The sequence below is a fragment of the Myiozetetes cayanensis genome, unplaced genomic scaffold (genome assembly GCF_022539395.1).
Source record: "Myiozetetes cayanensis isolate MyiCay16 unplaced genomic scaffold, myiCay2020 scf6-25, whole genome shotgun sequence".
Lineage (NCBI taxonomy): Eukaryota > Metazoa > Chordata > Aves > Passeriformes > Tyrannidae > Myiozetetes > Myiozetetes cayanensis.
In genome coordinates, this window is record NW_026087853.1 from 51,101,622 (window position 1) to 51,121,399 (window position 19,778).

At 38.5% G+C, this 19,778-nt stretch overlaps 1 protein-coding gene across 1 annotated transcript in view; it reads right to left on the reverse strand.

Annotated features, from left to right (window-relative positions):
- TRIM66 (tripartite motif containing 66) overlaps positions 1-19,778 on the reverse strand; it is a 52,678-nt gene that overhangs the window by 18,559 nt on the left and 14,341 nt on the right. The window contains exons 5-12 of the mRNA XM_050336708.1: positions 16,971-17,118; positions 10,737-10,869; positions 9,986-10,102; positions 8,013-8,127; positions 6,538-6,684; positions 6,294-6,411; positions 4,436-5,340; positions 3,654-3,815 (exon numbers count right to left, since the gene is read on the reverse strand). Coding sequence (XP_050192665.1) covers positions 3,654-3,815; positions 4,436-5,340; positions 6,294-6,411; positions 6,538-6,684; positions 8,013-8,127; positions 9,986-10,102; positions 10,737-10,869; positions 16,971-17,118 — 1,845 coding nt within the window. The remainder of the gene's footprint in view (positions 1-3,653; positions 3,816-4,435; positions 5,341-6,293; positions 6,412-6,537; positions 6,685-8,012; positions 8,128-9,985; positions 10,103-10,736; positions 10,870-16,970; positions 17,119-19,778) is intronic.

The window sequence follows — 19,778 nt, forward strand, 5'->3', positions numbered from 1 at the left end:
CTTATTATTCTCGCCTCTGTTCCAGACTAGATGACCTCTCCAGTCCTGTGTTCAAATTAACAGCTCAGTACCATACTATGTAAAAGCAACAAGAGGACCACATCATTGCAGAAGGTTGATAACCCCTTCCACAAAACTCTTAATCTAATTGAGTACTCATTCCTTTACACTGCAACTTAACAATTCAACAGCTTGTGTAAAATCTGTTTGCTACAGCTTGGCACAATTCCCTGGAACTGAAGTGCAGGTATCACAGAAGTTATTCTGAAATTGGTTCTGTCTTGCTGGCAATCTTACTGGAGAGGTTGTGTATTTAACAGGCGTGGAGATGGAACAACTCCACAATCCAAAACAGAGGTCCTGGCTACATCATTGAAGCATACTGACAGGGGGCCACGAAGAGAAAATTATATCCATTTTGCACATCAACAGAAAACTTTCCTTTCTAGTGTTGTGTTCTTAAAAGGTGCTAATCAAGCCCAAAATTATGCTAAGTAAGTATAATTTTGCTTAGTAAAATTATGCTAAGTAAACTAAGTAAAATATTTTAACTAAATTTTAACTAAGTAGATTATGCTAAGATTAAGCTACTTATATCAAACAATCAATGGTCTAAGTATAGAAACATTTATTCTGCACAAAAATTAATACACAGAGAAAGAATAGCTAGAAGAATAAATAGAAAGACAGAAAGGCTGACAAATATCACCATTAGTGCTCCAAAACCAGTGAAACAAATGAAAACATGCCCACCCATAACTGAAGTTATATGTTTAGAGTCTATTCTATACACATGCATACAGAGCAGGCAGGCACAGACAGGAATTGCTCTGAACTTTGAGACAGCAGTAGCCTTGGTTGACAATGCCTGTGTTCAACACCAGCTAGAAAACCCTACTTTATACAAAGCCAAAACTCTGCTGCTCAGTGAAGCCAGATTGATTTCTGGCCTGATAGATGGTGAAATGTAACACACGGGGACATTTTACAAAGGTGTGAAGTGTTTCATCCTTGTTTTTCTACTTCTGCTTATCAAGAACCAGCTTTAAATGTGAGGGAAAGAAAACAGTACTCATCAGAATAACTTGAAGAGGTTCTCCTTGCATATGATAAACATGTTTCAAAGTTAATATATAGGTATTTAATTGCATGCACAATCAAGCCCTGCCCCACTCCAAAATAAAGGAAACCACCAGGCTAAAGAAAGCTTTTATTTTATTTTTTTTTTACAGGTATTATCACTAAACAGTTAATTTAGGTGCACACTCCTTTCTTTTTAATGAAAGGATCTCAGCAGAGAATTACCTACTCCAACTAGGAATGCTGAGCTCAACTGAAGGCTGCCAGAGTTCAGCAGAACTGCAACATGAGGCCAAGAAGTCCGATACCAATTATTCTCCAAAAGACAGAACACACTTCTTCTTCAGGTAGCAAAAGGTTTATCTAGACATTTTCTCTACCATATTTTTCAAGTGCAGTGCTTCAGACTTGTCCACATTCACTTTTTCCATGTCCTCCAAGAACTTGGGAGAGAGGTGAAATGTTCTGAACACAGGCCATATGAGAGTAAATGGTCAAACACCTATGCAGAAATTTTTATCTGGAGATGACTGTGAAAAATATTAATCAGGTGAAACAGAGAGAGAATGAATAGACACAATCCCTTGTTCTTAAACAGGAACCTATGTCCCATTTAAGCCTAGATTTAATCCAATTGTCAGCAAAAGAAGTCAGACATCTTTAAGCAACATTCATGAAGATTATATCTCAAGGGTTTCCTTACTGTGCTGTTTCCTTTCATCATTTCTAATTCACTATAGCCAGAGCTGTCAGTGCATTATGTCTTCATCCCAAACAGCTCATTAGAAGAAATAAATACAAGCAAAGATGAGGTAATGTAGCTATTGAATGTCCTCATTTCTTGCAGAGGTACCAGGAAACTAGTCAAAAAAACCCAGACATCCCCATGCTTGCTGCTCAAGAGCATACATTTCTCAGCACTAGAAAAAATTCTTTTCCCTAGGAATATTCTCCTCTTGCCACCTCAATCTTCTACAGCAATAACTCAGCCCTTATTCCTTTATTACTCCTCTTTTTTTCCATCAGATTACACTTCTCTTTCTCTCTCTTGCACACCTGCTTTCTTTTTCTTCCCCTCTTTCTGACTTTTCTTGTTTAAGGTTTGGGAATAACCTTCTGTTATAGGTCCAGAAGACAAAGGACAGTTTCTTCAGCACGCATGTGGAAAAAGCCTCTGAAAGTTACTTGGGTAGCATCACCATTGACAAAAAAAATTTGAGGACATGTCTACATTACAAGTATCTGCTCGCTTTCATGGTCTTACTCAGGTCCTAAATACACATCTTCAGTTTTTACAGTCAGATCCTAAAGGAAAGGTAGCCCTATGCTAGAAAATCCACATAGCTTTCCTCAGTCCTGTGTTGCAGCCTCAGAGGTTCACATGTGAAAGTTCACAGCCAAAGAGCATCACCTCAGAACGTTGTGACACTATCAGCCTGATTCAGAAATTCCATCACATTTACAGGATTATGTTAGAAATTGCATATTTCTTTGTGGTTTTCAAATTTTATTTGCATGCTGCTTTCAGGTCCTCAATAATCATTACCTTTCCACGTCTCTACAACTCCCAGAGGGATCAACAATTCTCTGAGTGGGTATTGCATCATAAATAAATGTTAACAAAGTTTCACGCTAAAGGAAAAATAATTTCCTTTTTGAAGCTAGTAAGGAAATAAAAATACTTCCACAATATTCCACACACAAATTCCAAGCAAAAATATCCATGAAAGACTTACATGGAACACAAAATGAGTCATGCACAGAAGTAACAAACAGATTTGAGCAACCAGAATATAATGTGCTGTTTGGAGTGTTCTAAATAAACTGTACAGAGAAGTAAAAGGCAGCTTCTCTGTTTCAAATGCACAGGTGATACTCAGAGCCAGCAAGAACCTACTGATAAGGATTAGCCCTCCTGGTTTTGTTCATGCTGCATCTTCAATAGTCAGGGCCTCACAGCTGGTGGAAGGATCAAAGTCTGACTCTGTTATGTACTAAAATATTCTAGAGAAAAGAAACTATGATTTTTCTGCTTATATACAACCAAACAGAAGAAATACAATGGAATTACATCCCTTTCAGACACCACACCTTCAGGAATAATTAGTATTGTTACTTCCAGGGCAACTATTTTGAAGGGTGTTTCTCAGGCCTGATTTCATCAGCATCTCTGACTTTTTTTTTCCCCTCCAAATTAACTGCTGCTACTATGCTAATTAACAAGCCCTAATAGTTCAGTCCCTAGAGATGTGGGCTGGACAGAATTTAAGCAGTGAAGAAAAAGAGGTTCTATTTATTTACCAGCTCATGCTTAACAATCATGCCAGCTGGACCTAAACATTACCAGCTTATAAAAGACTTGCTGGTCCTGGCTATGGCCCAGTGTGCAGGCACCTTACTGGGAGATGCACACAAAGTTAGGCTGTGAATGCCTTCCAAGATTTACAAGCCATTTTGTTGCCTTCTACTGTATTTTAATTTTTTCCACCTGATTGCAAATGCCCAATTATATTCAATATTATCAAATAATGTTTTTTCTTTAAATTTTGTTTTTAAAAAAAAGTTCTTTATACCTTTCTGACTGGATGGAAAGCTGATTGCTGGAGTGTGCTTGCAGGGGAGTGACTGCTGACACTGGCTTCTTCATCTAGTGACTGTGACAAGGAGGGACTATAACTTTTGTCAAGAGGAATGACATGCTTCTGGGCATCAGGTTCTGTGGAGCTCTCAGAGACCTGCAAATCACAAGTGAGAATTTGCCTTTTCAACATCTTAGAAAGAAAAATGGTAATAAATTTGCATCAATTCACAGCATACACATTATGACAAGCCCAAAAAGACTCTAAAACAACAGAGATGTTTGAAGTAACCCTAAGTAGAGAATGAAGAAAGATTTCTCTCAAACCTTAACAAATTATTTAAAAAAAAATTTCAATAAAGATTTCTCAGACCAAAATTTAGTCATCTTCACTCTGTTCAACAATAATTCAGAATGGAATACTTTTTAAGGGCTCTAGCCTTCATGTTTCCAGTAAAAAAGAGTTGAAATGGAGAGTGAGAGTACTGCAGTCCTGCAGTTTCCTGTTTACTAGGAAGTAAGAAAGAATGATGGTGCTTTTATTCTCCCCTATGCTGCTTACCATGCCTATTTAGAGTTTCAGATCTTTGGGATCCAGATTCTTTATGCAGCATTTTACAGAATATTTTGGCCCAATCTGCATGAGGCGTAAAGCCTCTGCTGCATACATAGACAACAACAGAAAGTTCAAAGAAATACAAGAAATCTCAAAGGCATCTCCCATTTCTGAGCTTACTTTGACTAAACACAACAGGAAACAATTTTTAGAGAACTTACATGTACTTCATCCTGGCTCTGCTGCTGCACTGGGGCTGGCTGCCTTACTATGTAGTTGATTTGACCAACTATGGTCTGTTGAACGTGCTGAGGTGGCTTGGCTTTGTTCAACTGCAAGCTCGACTGTCCCTGGGCCTGCAGAAGAAGTTCCAGATCCTTTTTCATCTCTTCCAGTTCAAACTGGTGGTGCATGATGTCCAGGCTCTGTTGGATGACTTGCTTGTGGGTGCTCTCACTCTGACCCGATGGTGGCGGTGGTGGTGATGGTAGAGGCAGCTGCTGCTGCTGTGGGGGTGGCTGCAGCAAGTGGTTGGATTTCATCTTCTGGAGGTGGCCGAGTTGCACTTGCCCAGCCGGTGCCTGCAGAGGAGCCTGTGTGCGGAACGGCTGCGGATGGCTCGGGTGAACTTGCTGGGCTTCATGTGATGCAACAGCATAACCCAGGGGCGCAGTCTGCTGCAGCTGCTGGGGTGGTAAGTGCTTCCCCATCCTCCCAGACGCATTCTCCAGCTCTGACCGTGACTGCTGTTCCAGCCCGGGCGGTGTCAGCTTCACAGGCTGGGGGGCACCCCTTTGCTCTCTGTCATGTTGCTGCTGCAGGCTGTACTGCAGAGGAAAGTGCTGCTGGTGCATTTCGGGAGGTTGCCGAAAATTTTTGTGGTGGTTTATGTCTTGGTAAGAAGGCTGAGCCTTGTTTGGGTGTGGAATGCTGAGGCAGTGTGAGCAACACACGGGTGCAGAACACTGAACTGCAGGTGGAAACGGATGTGCCTGGCTATTCACAGGCTCCAGCTGTGGTGCTGATGAATGGTGCCCATGATACAAAGAGGTTTGGAACCCTTGAACGTTTCCACAGAGTAACATATCTGAGTGAGAAACATGTCCACCTTCCACTGTGAAACCTCCTGGAAAAAACAGCAAATTTACTCTCTCCTATGGTCTTTACACAATAAAAATTGTAGACAAGGAAATGACCATCATTCACATTTCAAATATAAGAGATATTAAAATATCCCTTCTAAACAGTCTGCCAACATATATTCAAGACAAATCTTTCAATATTTTTCAGTGATTTCAAATCATAGCAAACTCCCACTGATGTCAGTGGAACTCATGGTTGAATTACCCTGCAAATACTTTGAAAAATTGCCCTTAACTTATTTTACCTTAAATGATGAATATGGCTCATACTTTCATTTTTTACTGAAGGATGAGCTTATCCTCTCATCCATAAACACAGGTAAATAAGACAGCTTCCAGGGTGAAAGTGACAAAAATATGAGATTGATGTTGCATAGGTGAGACTCATAAAAGCTAGAAATAGAAGTGACCTATGAAATGATCTTGTCTATGCATTTAGCCAAGAGAAGATTACTCCTTGCAACACTTTTGATAGTGTTTTACCCCATTTTGTTTTTACTATCTTAAAATGGGAAGAGAACTGATCTTTTAGATCATTGATCACTCTACTGAACTGAATTTACTGTAAAAACCCACAGCACTTGGGAAACAAAATCACAGCATGCACATTTGCTATATAAATAACGCTGTTATTATTATGCAGTCAGTGTCCTAAAGTCATCTTTGTGCACATTAATTGTAAGTGTCTCAACACTTCTCAGGTCCCTTGGCCACTAAGATACTAAAAGAATCTGACACCTAAATGATGTCTTTTAATAGGTGAATTGATATAACTGGAGGGAAAAAAGCTCAGCTACACTAGCTTTTCTCAAGAACATGGCAAGAGTTTCAAAACTGGATGTCAAAACAAAAAAAGGAGAGCCCTTTAAGGAGAGTACTGTATTGTCTACATCTGTGTAGTGTAGCTTTGGGCACTTGCCTAATATATTTTTCTTACCCATATTGGATAGTTGTTTAGTCCAGTAGGAGGGATCCCAGGTAAATCTGATTTTCAGAGGAGGGCCTACATCTGCATTACAGTTTGTCTCTAACAAGCGCTGGATCTGAAATACAATCTGGTGACAAACCAAAGGATGACGATTTTATTCACAATCATAAGATCATAAAAAACGTATTATTTGAGAAACATGAAGTCCTTAAAACAGTTCTTACAATTACTTCAAAATAAGTATTGCTCTTACCAGTTCTTTACTGAAGAGAAATGGGATGCTGCTTTTACTGCACACGGCCCAGCTGATGAAGTTCTGAACATGTTCTACCTGTCTGCCTAAAACCACAACACCTTGCAGTTGTTGCTCCAATTTCTGCTTCCTTTCACTGGTGATTTTCTGTTAATAATGTGAATCAGTAGAAGACAGCTGTCATTCTTCAGACACCGTATTGCATACAATCACTGGCACTGCATTATGCATTATTTGCAGTAATACCGTTGTTTAGAATCTTTTTAAACCACCAATCATAAAAAGAAAGCAAATCCTACTCAGGAGATATGTCTGCATTTAGGAAGAGTAACGACTTCCCCAGGAGCAAACAATTTGCATTATTCTGGCCTTGGTTTAACAGATTAATGTAACACAAGAAAGCTCTAGAAGTTGGATCAAAATTGCACCTGGATCACTTTTTTTGCTCTTACAATACACAACAGCAGAGACTCGAGAAAGAATGTAAGAGGGGAAGCATGCACCATTTCCTCAGAACAGTCTTCCAGTCTCCATGATTTAGGGACCACAAACACAGAGCCTACATTATCAGTCTTGGAGTATTTTTCTATGAATTTGTCTAATCCCTTTTGAGCCCAGGCACAGTATATTGCTACTTGGAATTTCGCACTGATTTACCATTAATGTGAAGAACTCCCTGCCCTTGTCTGATTTGAACCTCACACTTGCCAATTCCATTCAGTGCCCCCACAATGCACTTCAACTGAGCACTGCAAGCGCATGCACAGTTCAGTTGTGGTTGTAAATAACTCAGGCAAACACTGAGATGTTGTCAAAACACATGAACACTGAATTTACTTAGTGCTTAAAAAGATAGAAATGATAACATACATTTCTCTTTTTTGTCAAGCTACTTAGCTGAGTAACCACAGCTGAACAAAACTATGTAAGTTCCAAGGCAGCCAGCCCATGCTGAGTTCCTTGTCTTTCCAGTATCTGCTAAAATGACCCAAGAATAATCAAGAACTGGAAACTCTGATCAGCAATTTTTGTGCTCAGCACATTTCAAAATAAAATCATATATATTTCAACTGGATATCCCAAAATTGAAGAGTCAAAACTGCAGGGTCTGTTGCAGAAAGTAGACAAAAGAATCATTTTTGAAACAGGGTATTAATCGTGCTGCTATTGGGTTTCTACAAGTTAAACATTAACACCAGAAGCTGGTTTGTTTTGCAGGTAGTCAAAAGGTGCACACATATTCTCTGTAAATGCATTAGAAAATGTGATTGACTCATGCAAACATTTTGCCACTTCACCCTGAATCTTTGTCAACCATTGATTCTACGTAAAATTCTGTAGGGGAAAAAAGAAATATTTGAAAATATAAGCAAAGGGGCAATAGCTCTCACAGCCTATATTCTTTCCATTGGCACTGGGATTAAATTTAATTTAGTTTAATTTCCCAAGGTATCAAGTAAACTAGCCTTACTTACTTCAAGTTGCTCAAGAAGGATATTTGTTCGTTTATCAATTTCATTCATCAGAACCATCTTGGCCATTTTTATTTGGTTTTCTACTTTTTTGTACAAGTGTTTTACTTCAAGCAACCTATGGGTAAGAGATACAGATCCCTGAATGAGCCAACTGGTATGTCATTTATTCACAGTTTGGTAGTTATTTGTTACAAGAACTGATCTAACTGTTGATGGAACTCCAATGTGAGTTGTATCATTTCCCATTAGTTCTCTCACACTTCTCTTAAACACAGAATTATGGAATCTTTTGGGTTGGAAGAAAACTTCAAAGGTCTTCTAGTTCAAACCCCTGGCAACGACCAGGGACACCTTCAACTAGATCAGCCTGCTGGAAGCCCCATCCAACCCAGCCTTGAATGTTTCCAGGAGCGAGGCATCCACTACCCCTCTGGGCGACTGGTTTTACCACCCTTATCAAAAAGCTTTTTCTCCTTCTATCAAGTCTACTTTCTTTCAGTTCAAAACCATTACCCCTTGTCCTATTACAAGAGGCCCTACTAAATAGTCTGTCCCCATCTTTCTTAGAAACCACTTCTAAGTATTGACAGGCCACAGTAAGGTCTCCATGAAGCCTTCCCTCCTCGAGGCTGAACAACCCCAGCTCTCTCAGCACATCCTCATAGGTATTCCATCCCTCTGACCATCTCTGTGGTATTTCTCTGGAACTGTTCTAAAAGCTCCACGTGTTTCTGGTGCTGAGGACTCCAGAGCTGGATGCAGTACTCCAGGTGAGATCTCACTAGCGTGGAGTAGAGGGACAGAATCACCTCCCTCGACCTGCTGGCAACGCTGCTCTTGATGCAGCCCGGGATAAAACTGCTTTTCTGGGTTGCAACGCCACATTGCCAATGAATATCCAGTTTTTCATCCACCAGTACTCCCAAGTCCTTTTTCAGGGCTGTCCTCAATCTCTTCAAGCCCCAACCTGTCTTGATACCAGGAGTTGCCCTGACCCAGGGGCAGTACATTGCACTTGCTCATGTTGAACCTCAGGAGGTTCACAGGGGCCCACTTGAGCTTGTCCAGGTCCCTCTGGATGGCATCCCATCCTCCAGGCATGTCAACTGCACCACTCAGCTTACAGTCAGCTGCAAACTTGCTGAGGGTGCACTTGATCACACTGTCTATGTCACTGATGCAGGTTGGGGCATGAAGAGATTGAGGACAGCCCTGAAAAAGGACTTGGGAGTACTGATGGATGAAAAGCTGGATATTTAGTAGACAGTACTGATCCCAATTTGGACCCCTGAGGGACACCAGTTGTCTCCAGTCTCCATCTGGACACTGAACCTCAACCACTGCTCTCTGGATGTGACATGCTTATGCTGATTGATTCATGCAAACATCATACCAAGAACAGTCTTAAGTTCTTTGTCAACAAATAACACACAGAATGCATCCAAAAAACTTTCACTTTATACTAGAGTATAAATAGTACAAATAGATTTGTACTCTTTGAAGGTGTTTGAAATGGTTTCTTAAATGCCAAAGAGAGATCCAATAGCTACTAACTGCATAACCAGTAGCTGAAATCCAGTTCAGATAATTAAATATTTTCATTTTTGTATTAGTCTTGACTGCAATTGCAGCTTGTTTTGAAGTTTCTTTAAGAAATAAGGTATTTTAAAAATTATCTTTATTCCTAATATTTTCAAATTCTAGTTCAGAAACAGATTATACAGAAAAAAAATCTTATCTCTGAAGTTAGCTGTCACATGCTTTATGAAGACTATGGAATCATGTATTACAATGCCACGACTTGTCAGCACCACTTAAACATGAATTTGATCTTTTTAATCTTCCTATTATTTCCTACCCTCCAAGAAAAAAAAATATAGCAGCTGCATTTAATTCTGTTAACCTACATTTAGTAAAAATAATATTTTGCATATCACCCACTTTCATGGGGAAAAAAAGTGCATAGCAATTACCTGTCTTCAATCTGTTTAGCTGAAACCTGAATCCCATTTTTTTTCTCTTCCACTTTAGTTATGACATTTTCCAGAATAACTCTCTGGTTTTGCAGAGCTTCGTCAAGATGTCTGAACCTGCAAAAGAAGGGGAAATTCTCACACAATGTTTTTCCACGTTCATAAATAAACAACCTATCAGTTGATGAGTTTAGGGGACCAGCTGCCTTAATACCTGTCTGGTCATGAAGCCCTGCTTCTTTTCTGCTACAGGTGCTCTCTCTGACAGCTGAACTTTATCAAACCTCATAAAGGCAGGTTCACATCACAAAATGTGTCCCTGTCCAAAAACAATGCCTTACATGGCTCACACACTTCCACAGGCAAGCAGAATGCTTGAGAATCGGTAACTCTGGTCGTGCACAGTCATGAAGTCCTTGGTAGAGACAAACATAAATACTTGAACTGTGCTCAGAATTGACTTCAACTTGTGCCTTTGAGCACAGTCATGAGAAACTCTCTGCATACATAACACCTGGGCAGACAGTGCAGCTGGGAAGGTACACACTGCTGGCAACAGGGAGTGCCTCTGGAGGGAGTGAGCCATGTGCTACACCATCCAGGCATAAGACAACTGATCTGAGTTTGCTGTGGCTTTCAAGTTCAGACCAGCCTGCAACATCAGCTGACAGGAAACGCAGATGAAAAGTCTTAGATATCAATTAGCTACAGTTTTAGCCTTGATTATGATTAAGCAATGAGTGTGTGGTACCTGTGTTCCTTATGCTCTGCCAGAAGGCAGCTGCGGCAGGTAAGGGTGTCACAGGTCTCACAAAACAGCTTGAGTGGCTCTTGAGTGTGCACTGGACAAAATAAGGGAATCTCACTTGCTTCATCTTCAGCTGCTGAGGGAAATAAATAAAACAAGGGTGTCATTGGCAAGGATTACTATTAGAGTTCAGAAAAAGAGTAACCAAACTCACAGTCTTATGGGAAGTCTTGATGATATTTTTAAAAGGTGCAGAACTGGAACCATCTGATTATATGAAGCAGGGATAGTTTATATTTTTCCTGGCCTTATACATCCTATAAACAGGATAATAAATCCTTATAACATCAGAGGGGTCAGAAAAAAAAGGCATCAAACCTAATTCATATTGTCCTCCAAACTCTCATGACTTTTAAGTATTTCTCATGATTTGGTGCACTTGCCTCACAACTTTGAGTGCACTGGTCTGGCAAACCACTCAGTGAAACTGTACTGTAAAATATAGAATAGCAAACATTACATAAACCTGCAGTCACAGCAGAAGCAAGGAAACCTTTTGCTCTTAAAAAGTCACATGAGCAATTGTTTCTCAAATTTGTGTTGGTTGCAATGTAGTTCATAAAGTTCAGCAGCTAGGGCTGATATTAGGTCCTAAAATCTGTTTTGAAAAGGAGTAATGTGATGAAGAGTAAGAATGGACAGTGGATATGCAAAGTGGAAGCATTGCTTCTGTACAATCTACTCTTGCCTCCCTTCCTGAAGGGTAGAATTGTTTTAGAAAGAAGGAACACTGTCAAGAATACCAGGGGAAAAAAAAAGAAAAAAAAAAAAAGGAAAGCAAAACTAAGGCAAAACAAGTTATCCACCACTGAAATTAGACATTCACAAATACATCTACGTTAACAGTTAAGGCCAAAGCTCTTTTCTTGGACCCAAAAAGCAGAGATTCCAGAGCCTAAATTATTAACCGGGGTAAGGACAGCCCATTATTATTACTGGTGAAAAAATATTTTTTTTCCTCAAAATGCTCAAAAACCTCAAGCTCGGGTACAGTGACAGATTTATACAGGTCAGTGTTCAAATCCCATATCCACAGAGCCATCAACATTGGGATATATACAGGGACAACAAGAAAAATCACAATTGCATCCTCAGAGTACTCCAACAAAGACACTATCCCATTATTCCTTATCAACGCATGAGAAATTAAACAATACAGTCCTTATTAGAGAACAAATATTGATAAAAACTTTAAATTATACACAAATATTTATTATTTATATATCATTATTTACTCATAGACCATCCTCTCATCCTGTAGCAAAATGGAGCCTTTCATAGAATCAAGCTTTTGAAGTGATAATATTGCAATAACAGACCCACAGTGTACAAGTTGTACTGACTCAGTCACTTCAAATTGGAAGAAGTGACAGCAAAGCCACAACAGAGAAGTAGAAAGGCTAAGAAAATCTAATGGCTGACAATGAGAATGAAAATAGGGAGAAAAATCCATGCCACACTCTAAAACAACGTATCAAATTGCCTAGTTTTTAGATTGCTCTCTACTCTAAATATTTCTAAGAAGGTTGATTTACTTCCTCCAGTTCTATTGACTTTCCTTCTGCCTTCTTAAGAATGTGCAAGAAGATAATTTGTGGCAGATTAGGCTGAGATTTTATGTAACAGCATTCCATAGTTTACATTGTTATGAATTATTTACTGCAGTATTGTGCTTTATTCTTCAGGGAAGTTTACTGGTTTATATAATTATTAAATCAAATGCTAATAGATAGCATTATTAAACGAGGAAATTAGATTAGGTTTTTTTAGCCTGTTCCAATATTTTCTTCTAGCTGTGAACTCACCTTCACAGCAATTTTTTTTCTGATTATATTGCAAATATGTACTTTTGTATTAAAACCTGCAGCTGCCAATGCAAATAATACATAACAAACAGGTTGTATAACCAATATGTAGCCAATGTGGATGTCAAAGATCATCTTTTCTGACTCCTTATAGGGTCAGATTTTACATCTTAAAAGGAAAACAAAAAAGACCACAATAACTATCTCAAGATTCATGGGCTGGAAAACCTCTCAAAGTGTTCAGCATCTACAAAGCATACAAGCTATTTTTCTGAAAACTCTAGATAAAATTAGCCATATTAAACTCTAGCTTATGAGATACTGTCTTTAAGGTCTGTGTATAACAAAGCCTAGTCACAATCTTATACAATGATTATTCCATTTTTCACTCTGCAAAGGGTTCTTTACCCTCTGGTGATTGTAATCAACCCAGAGAAATCAGTGGGTCTTTTTAGTACCATGTCAGATTTAAGAGACAGGCAGATTCCAAATGCAAGCTAAGGGTAAAATCAGTGTTATCTAATTACAACACAGACCCACATCCTCTGTCACGAGTAATCCCCTGACTCAATTGACATGTCAGTGAGAACTGCCACTGAGCTGTGGTATTCTTGACCTACTTTACTTTACACTCATCTCACAGCAACACTCTTCAGCTTAAAAATAAGTTTAATACTTAGAAATCAGGTGCTAAACAAGGGCAAAAGCCTGTTTTTTCTAGAAGCACATACCTTGACCACAACTATCCATGTCAGCTTCTTGATAAGAACCTCATTTGATGAAAAGGGAAAACTCAGTTGCCCTAAATTCTGATAATTCATCATTTGAGCCACTATTTTCTCCAGCCTATATTTTCTTTATCTCAGGTGTATCTCTTGTATAATTAACAGAAAGTTTTAAATCTCTGTTCCTCTAACCAGTTCATGTCAACTTTGGAAAAGCAATCACATCTTAGCTAATAGAGTTCTCCCTCCATTTGCATAAATCACAATGGCTCAAACTTTGGTTTTATAGGTTCATACTTAACCTTGAGAGACTGAAAGAAAAGGAGAGTATAGCAAAGAGAAAATTATTCCATTTGTGCACTAGCCTGTAAATAGCTGATATGTCAGTACCAGATCATTTACTCCTAATACAGTTTTGACAAAAGGATTGTTTCTTCTCAATTGCAAAGCACAAATTTCCATAACACAAGGAAAGAGTCTGCACTAACACCTAACGTTCTTTTGAGAAAGTTGGGACTAAGGGAGCTTCTAGTTTTGTGACTTTAAGCAGTTCAAGAATTCTGAAGAACTTTGAGCTTAAATAAGTTAACTTATTCCTAGTGTTAATACAGAGCCCTCCAGAGAAGTGCTCATTCTTCAGAGATTATTCCTCCAAGACTGCTGCTTGATCTGTCATAAAGCTTTGGCCCATGATGCCAGCATCTAGCTCTCCAGTGCTCATCAAATTCATTCCAGAGGCAGATTTCAAAATTTTGATATCTTGTGGTCACAGACACAAAATTTTCAAGGTTGGTTGTTTTTTTTTTTTTGAGAGGGGTTATTTGTTTTCAGTTTTTTCCTAACTCTCAGGAAACATCAGCATGTGTGAAAAACAGCAAGTAGCTGTTTTGACTCATCTGTGAATCACCTCTCATCATCTCTTCATGGTCATAACCAGCAGTAATTGTCTGGCACTCAAAAGAGAACTGCAATTTTTGACAGTACCTCTAGAAGTGGTTCAGCTAACAAGAATACAGTAGAGCAACTACACACCATACAAATGATAATGGCAAACTGGAGGAGGAGGTGGAGGGAGATGGGAATCACAGTACTGTCCAGTGTGTGCTATATTTCTGGTTTCATGCTTAAAAAACTTTATAGAAGTTTGGTAACACTTTTAGCTAATCAACTGGGACACAGAACACCCCCATAACTTTTCAATCCAGTTCTCAAGAAGCACATTCAAAACAATGAACTCTAACTAGCATATGCACACATCCCCACCTCCAAGCTACCAAAAGGCTATGGATTGGAATAGTTTTCTCATAAAGCTGTTTCCAAAAAGAAAATAGCCATTTCCAATACAAAGAAGCCCTCTCAGGGAATCCCCTACCATCAGTATTCATTATGTGGGCCTTTATTTAGACTCACAAAGGATGAGTCAGTAGAAAAAATGAAATCAGGCTACTTTAATATTGTTTTCCTCTTATAAAATATGGCATTTTTCTGGCCCATCCAGGTCCTGCCTCTCCCCATGCCCTTAGCATCTAAACACAAATTTGAATGACAAGTAAATTCTCAAAAATTGGATGAGTTTGGCACAGTGCTATGCACCATGGCCTCAGGAGTCACCAGGCTAAGGATACTGCCAGGCATCCAACTCAGCCATTCAGCTGTGTAGGCTGGGTCTCATTCAGCAAGCAGTGGATGGCCCAGGAAGGAAGCCAGAGGATGTGCAGTGTCACTGGAAGGGGAATTCTGTCAGAGGGCTGCATGGCAGGGGGTGATCAGATGTGTTACATTGAGCACAGATAATATGAAGAAGCAGAAAGGTTTCCCAGGGAAGCCAGGCTCCTCTAGTTCTGCCACTCAAGGAAGAAACTGTTTATCAAAATTAGTAGAAATAGGGAGGATTAGTGAGGGGGTTTTTCCTACTTTACTTCATTTCAGACCCAGGATATCTTACACTTTTCAGATGACTCAAGAAGGTCTGGCCTTTATAAAGCAAATGGCAGAAGACAGAACAGCTTAGAGGTGTAAGATCTCTTAATTGTTACAAGGGTTTACAAAGCAGGTGACTTGTTTAGAAGCACTGAATACACAGACTGAAGATGGCAACTGAATCTCAAAGCAGAGATTCATGGTTTATTTCCAGAAGACCAAAAAAACCCCAAAATCAACAGTATGAGTTCAAGTATTTGCTTTCTTTGCACTATTCTGTGGGGATATCTATGTCCTAAATAAATAAAATATATAATAATAATGCACAGATTATATTCCAAATAATTTTTTATATTAACTAGCCTATATGTGTACTAACAATCTCCTTGTTCATGGTGGGTTTTTTTTCAGCACATAGAATTTTAGGTTAGTGCTAAATTCTTTGTCATCTTATGTGTTTGCATCTTTTTCTTTACATAGCACACACAAACCCACAACTAAGTCACACATATATTTTCTTACCAGTATTTGTCAACAATGTGAGCTGGTAATCTTAGTCAAAGTGAAATGAAATTATAAACAGTTGGAGCCTCAAAACCACAGTCCTTATCTTGTCATCAACTCAAGAAGAAAAACATATTGTCCATCCAATCAGGGCATTTGAGAGGGGACTGGGGGACTTCAGTTTATATTATTCTCTAGAAAAGACCCAAAAACCATTTAAATGTAGTCTGTGCTTTTTTATTACTACCATTTCTACAGACTTTTTTTTTGTTTACACCCTATTTGGCAAAGGCATATCATGTCTCAAGTGCCTCAAACTCTGTTTGATATGGCCACCCACTACTTAAAAGAACTCCGTCTATAGCAAGTACAAAGTACAAGTTTCTACAAGAAAAATACTAAAGAAAAAAATGAAATAAAAAGTATAATTAGTGGGCTATATTTATTCCTTTTCCTGTCCTTCATCTTCCTTATGAAGAAAAATGAGAGTGCAGCACAAACTCTCTAGCACAAATAAATTCATATCTGAGCAAAGTGTAAAATTGTATCACTGTATAAAATTGAAAAATTCTCATTTTAGGTTACAAACTGCTTACATAAGTTTAGGTTAGGATACTCCACAGCAGATTTCTGGCATATGAGTAAAGTAAATAATGAGCAGTAGGAGGAGATGGTAATACTTTCTGTGGGTCATCACTGTATAGGGATAAGACATATTGGCCAGTGGGCTTCACTTGTGCTCTCTCATGGCAAAATGCACTCAGGACACATGCTTTTCCCTCCAGACTTAGAAAAGGAACATCTTGTAGTGATCACAGCCTTTTGCTGTCTGTGACTCCCTCACACACCTTGCCCACATGCACAGCAATTGCTTTATCATAGTTTTCCGAATGAAATTACCCAAAGGAGGACAGAAATACTAAAAGGGCAAGGCCTGTTGCTGTTGTAGCCTTCCTCACTCCACATACTGGAACGGCATCTGGAGAAGATCATACCTGTGAAACACAAATGTCCAACCTTTTCCTAGTACTGTGGAATGCTGATTGTGGCAATAGCCTCAAAGCTGGAGAAAAATCACATAATCTTTCATTGGCAGCTGCATCACCTTCTGAGTCACACAGCCAGGGCATGGTGTCTGTGGCACAGAGCCTGCAGCTACTCCTTTTTCAACCGAATAACTGACTGATATGAGAAGAAATGATACTTCAGAGTGTGTTCGGTACCTGTGCAGCCTTTCAGGGATACAGGCTGGAAGCGGTCTCCAGTTTCCTTGCCATGTCTGTGCTCCTCTGTGCATGAGCTGCACAGCCACTTATTGCATCTGGTACAGAGACTGTGAGCAGGTCTCTTCTCTTTACACATGGAGCAGCTCTAAGAACAAAAAGTGCAATTACATACACGGATAACAAATTAACGGTACAAACTTGTTTTTAGTAGACCATGATTCAGATTGGTAGGCTTAGTATTTTCTGTTCTCAGACTAATGCAATTCAAGTTATCTTAAGAGTCTGGCCATGGTATAAAAGGGAGCAGAAAAAAATTAGGACTTGAAGTTTTCAAATAAAATTGGTTGTCTTTTGGTGCTTTAGCACAATCAAACATAATTATGACATGGTACAAGAGTTATTCAGCAAAATTCTAGGGTCCATGTTACACATGAAGTCAGGAAAAATAATCACAATAACGTGTTTCTTCTAAACTGAAAAAGCAATGAAACTATGAAATAAGACTTGTTTGATTTAAGTTAAGGAGAGATAGGTTAAAAGTCACTCTGAAAATGAGAGGCATGCTCTGTCCATTTCTGTTAATGTTGTAGTACTTACTGATGGCTTTAACACATGAAATGAGTGTACATCTTACTTTTATATATGTATATGCATATATATATATTTACATAGAAAGATACAGATATTTTGTACCTCAGAAAAGATAGTCTAGGTTGCCCAGTAATTATGTGAAATGTTAGAAAGTCTATCAAAAAGTTTTTTAATCTAACTACCATTTCCTTTCTAATCGTAGCATTATGCAGAAGTGTTTAACCACATCATTTTAGTGTCGTGCATTAATTTCTGTTTGTTACTAATTATTTATTAAGGAACTAAAAAAAAAGTTGGCTATTTCTGCTTTCGTGTATATGAAAGTAAACTGGAGCTATGTCAGCAGAGCTACTCTAAATCTATACTGCTTTATTTAAAACTAGAGCTTACTCTATTTGCTTTAGCATTGTACAAACCACTCTGATACAGCATAACTGTAAGAAAAATACATAAAACATCCTAATGGTAAGACAATTTAGAAAACAGTATGGAGATACCATATACTATTAATGATAAACTTAGTTCCTATTCTCTAAAGAGCTGACTGGAAACGAGCTTAATTTATATCTTGATAGTGATACCATATATATAAATGGTATAAATATATAATATTATATATAAATATAATATTAAACATTATCTACAACATATGGTGAACTGGAAACGTAAGACACAGGAACGTTAGAAGAACTAAAAGCCTTATTTAACTCTTGTCTCTATTGATTCAACAGTTTAGGCAATGCCCTTTGTCATATAGGCCATGCTGCCTGGATATGTCACTAAAGGGGAAAGGAATAGAGCAACACATAAATGAAGTGGGTAATTCGACCTTTGGTACTCAGAATGAACTCAAGAGTAATTTCAAGATCAGCATAATGATAATTCTTTCAAAAAGGATTTGCACTAGGCATAAATCATCTTTTAAAACTCCCAATGTTTGTATTTTTGACTTACCACTGCCACAAATAGGTACTAATGGGCAGAATGAGCATAGGGATGCAATTTTACCATCATCAAAGCATAAAGGCTTGGCCACCAGTTAGGGGAACTGAAACATTTCCTCCAGGGTCACAATATATCTAGTGTACATGCAGATATCTCTTCAATATTGCTACTACTTAAGGCTACTGAAATAAATAATAATAGATGACAAAATTGCTTCCTAAGATGCCCTTTCTGTTGGACATCAGCTTATCTTCAATTCAGTTTTGATTGCATCCCAACTATTTGACGGGAAACATGAAGAGAAGGACATTCAGCATGCACTCAGCACGTAAACCCTGATGCAAGTTCTGGTCAATGTAATGGAAGAGTTTCTCTTTGTGGTGTCTCAGGGAATAGAAAGCCTGAAGGCAGAACAATTGCAGTTCTTGGCTGGTTGCCTTAGTTTTAAATCACAGCTTTAACATTTAGTGGAACATCTATATCCACCTAAATTCTGAGATGTGAGTGAGTGAAATTCTGATTCACTTCAGCACAAGAAGAAAAACCTTGTTCTGCTAAAATTAATTTAAATTTTACCGTTCCCTTCAGTGGGTCTGGAATTTCACAACAGGTCTCTTATCGACTAATTGTTCAAGAGTTTCTAAATATTCACAATCTTTTTCTAACAGATTAGGCAATTCTTGACAATAAGACAACAAAGCAAAATTTCAAATATGTTTAATTGTCTAGAGAGGGAACTGTCTGTGCAAGCCATTCTGCTATTTTAGCCATTTGCTTATTGACATGTTTTTCTGAAAGGTACCTGAAATAATTTAAACCAAAAAAGTCTAATAAAACTTACATAACCAAAATACAAGGCTTGGGAGCAGAGCTTGTTATATAAAAAGAAGTGTCTAGTTTAAAATGTAGGCCCATCTAGAGCCAGCTTAGGAATCAGGCCAAAAGTTGAGGGATGCTCTTCCTTCTCTGCAATAACCAAAACTGCTTAAACACAGGTTTACCTGTAACAGTTCAGCTGTCAGTCTGACTAGAATTTATATTGACACTGTTCTGTGTTAACATTACTTTTGAGCTGCAAAGTGTTTCCAGAGTTACATTATTTATGATGTGGAAATGGGCTTTTGGGCAAGAGATTCTGAATTGCGTATTTTTGAAACTCCTGCTGCTGGCATATAGCACATTCTATCATTCATGCTTCACTGCCTCACACACTGAGAGACATCTTGCTTCCAAACACTTTGTTACAAGCCCTGACAGATTCCCATTTGA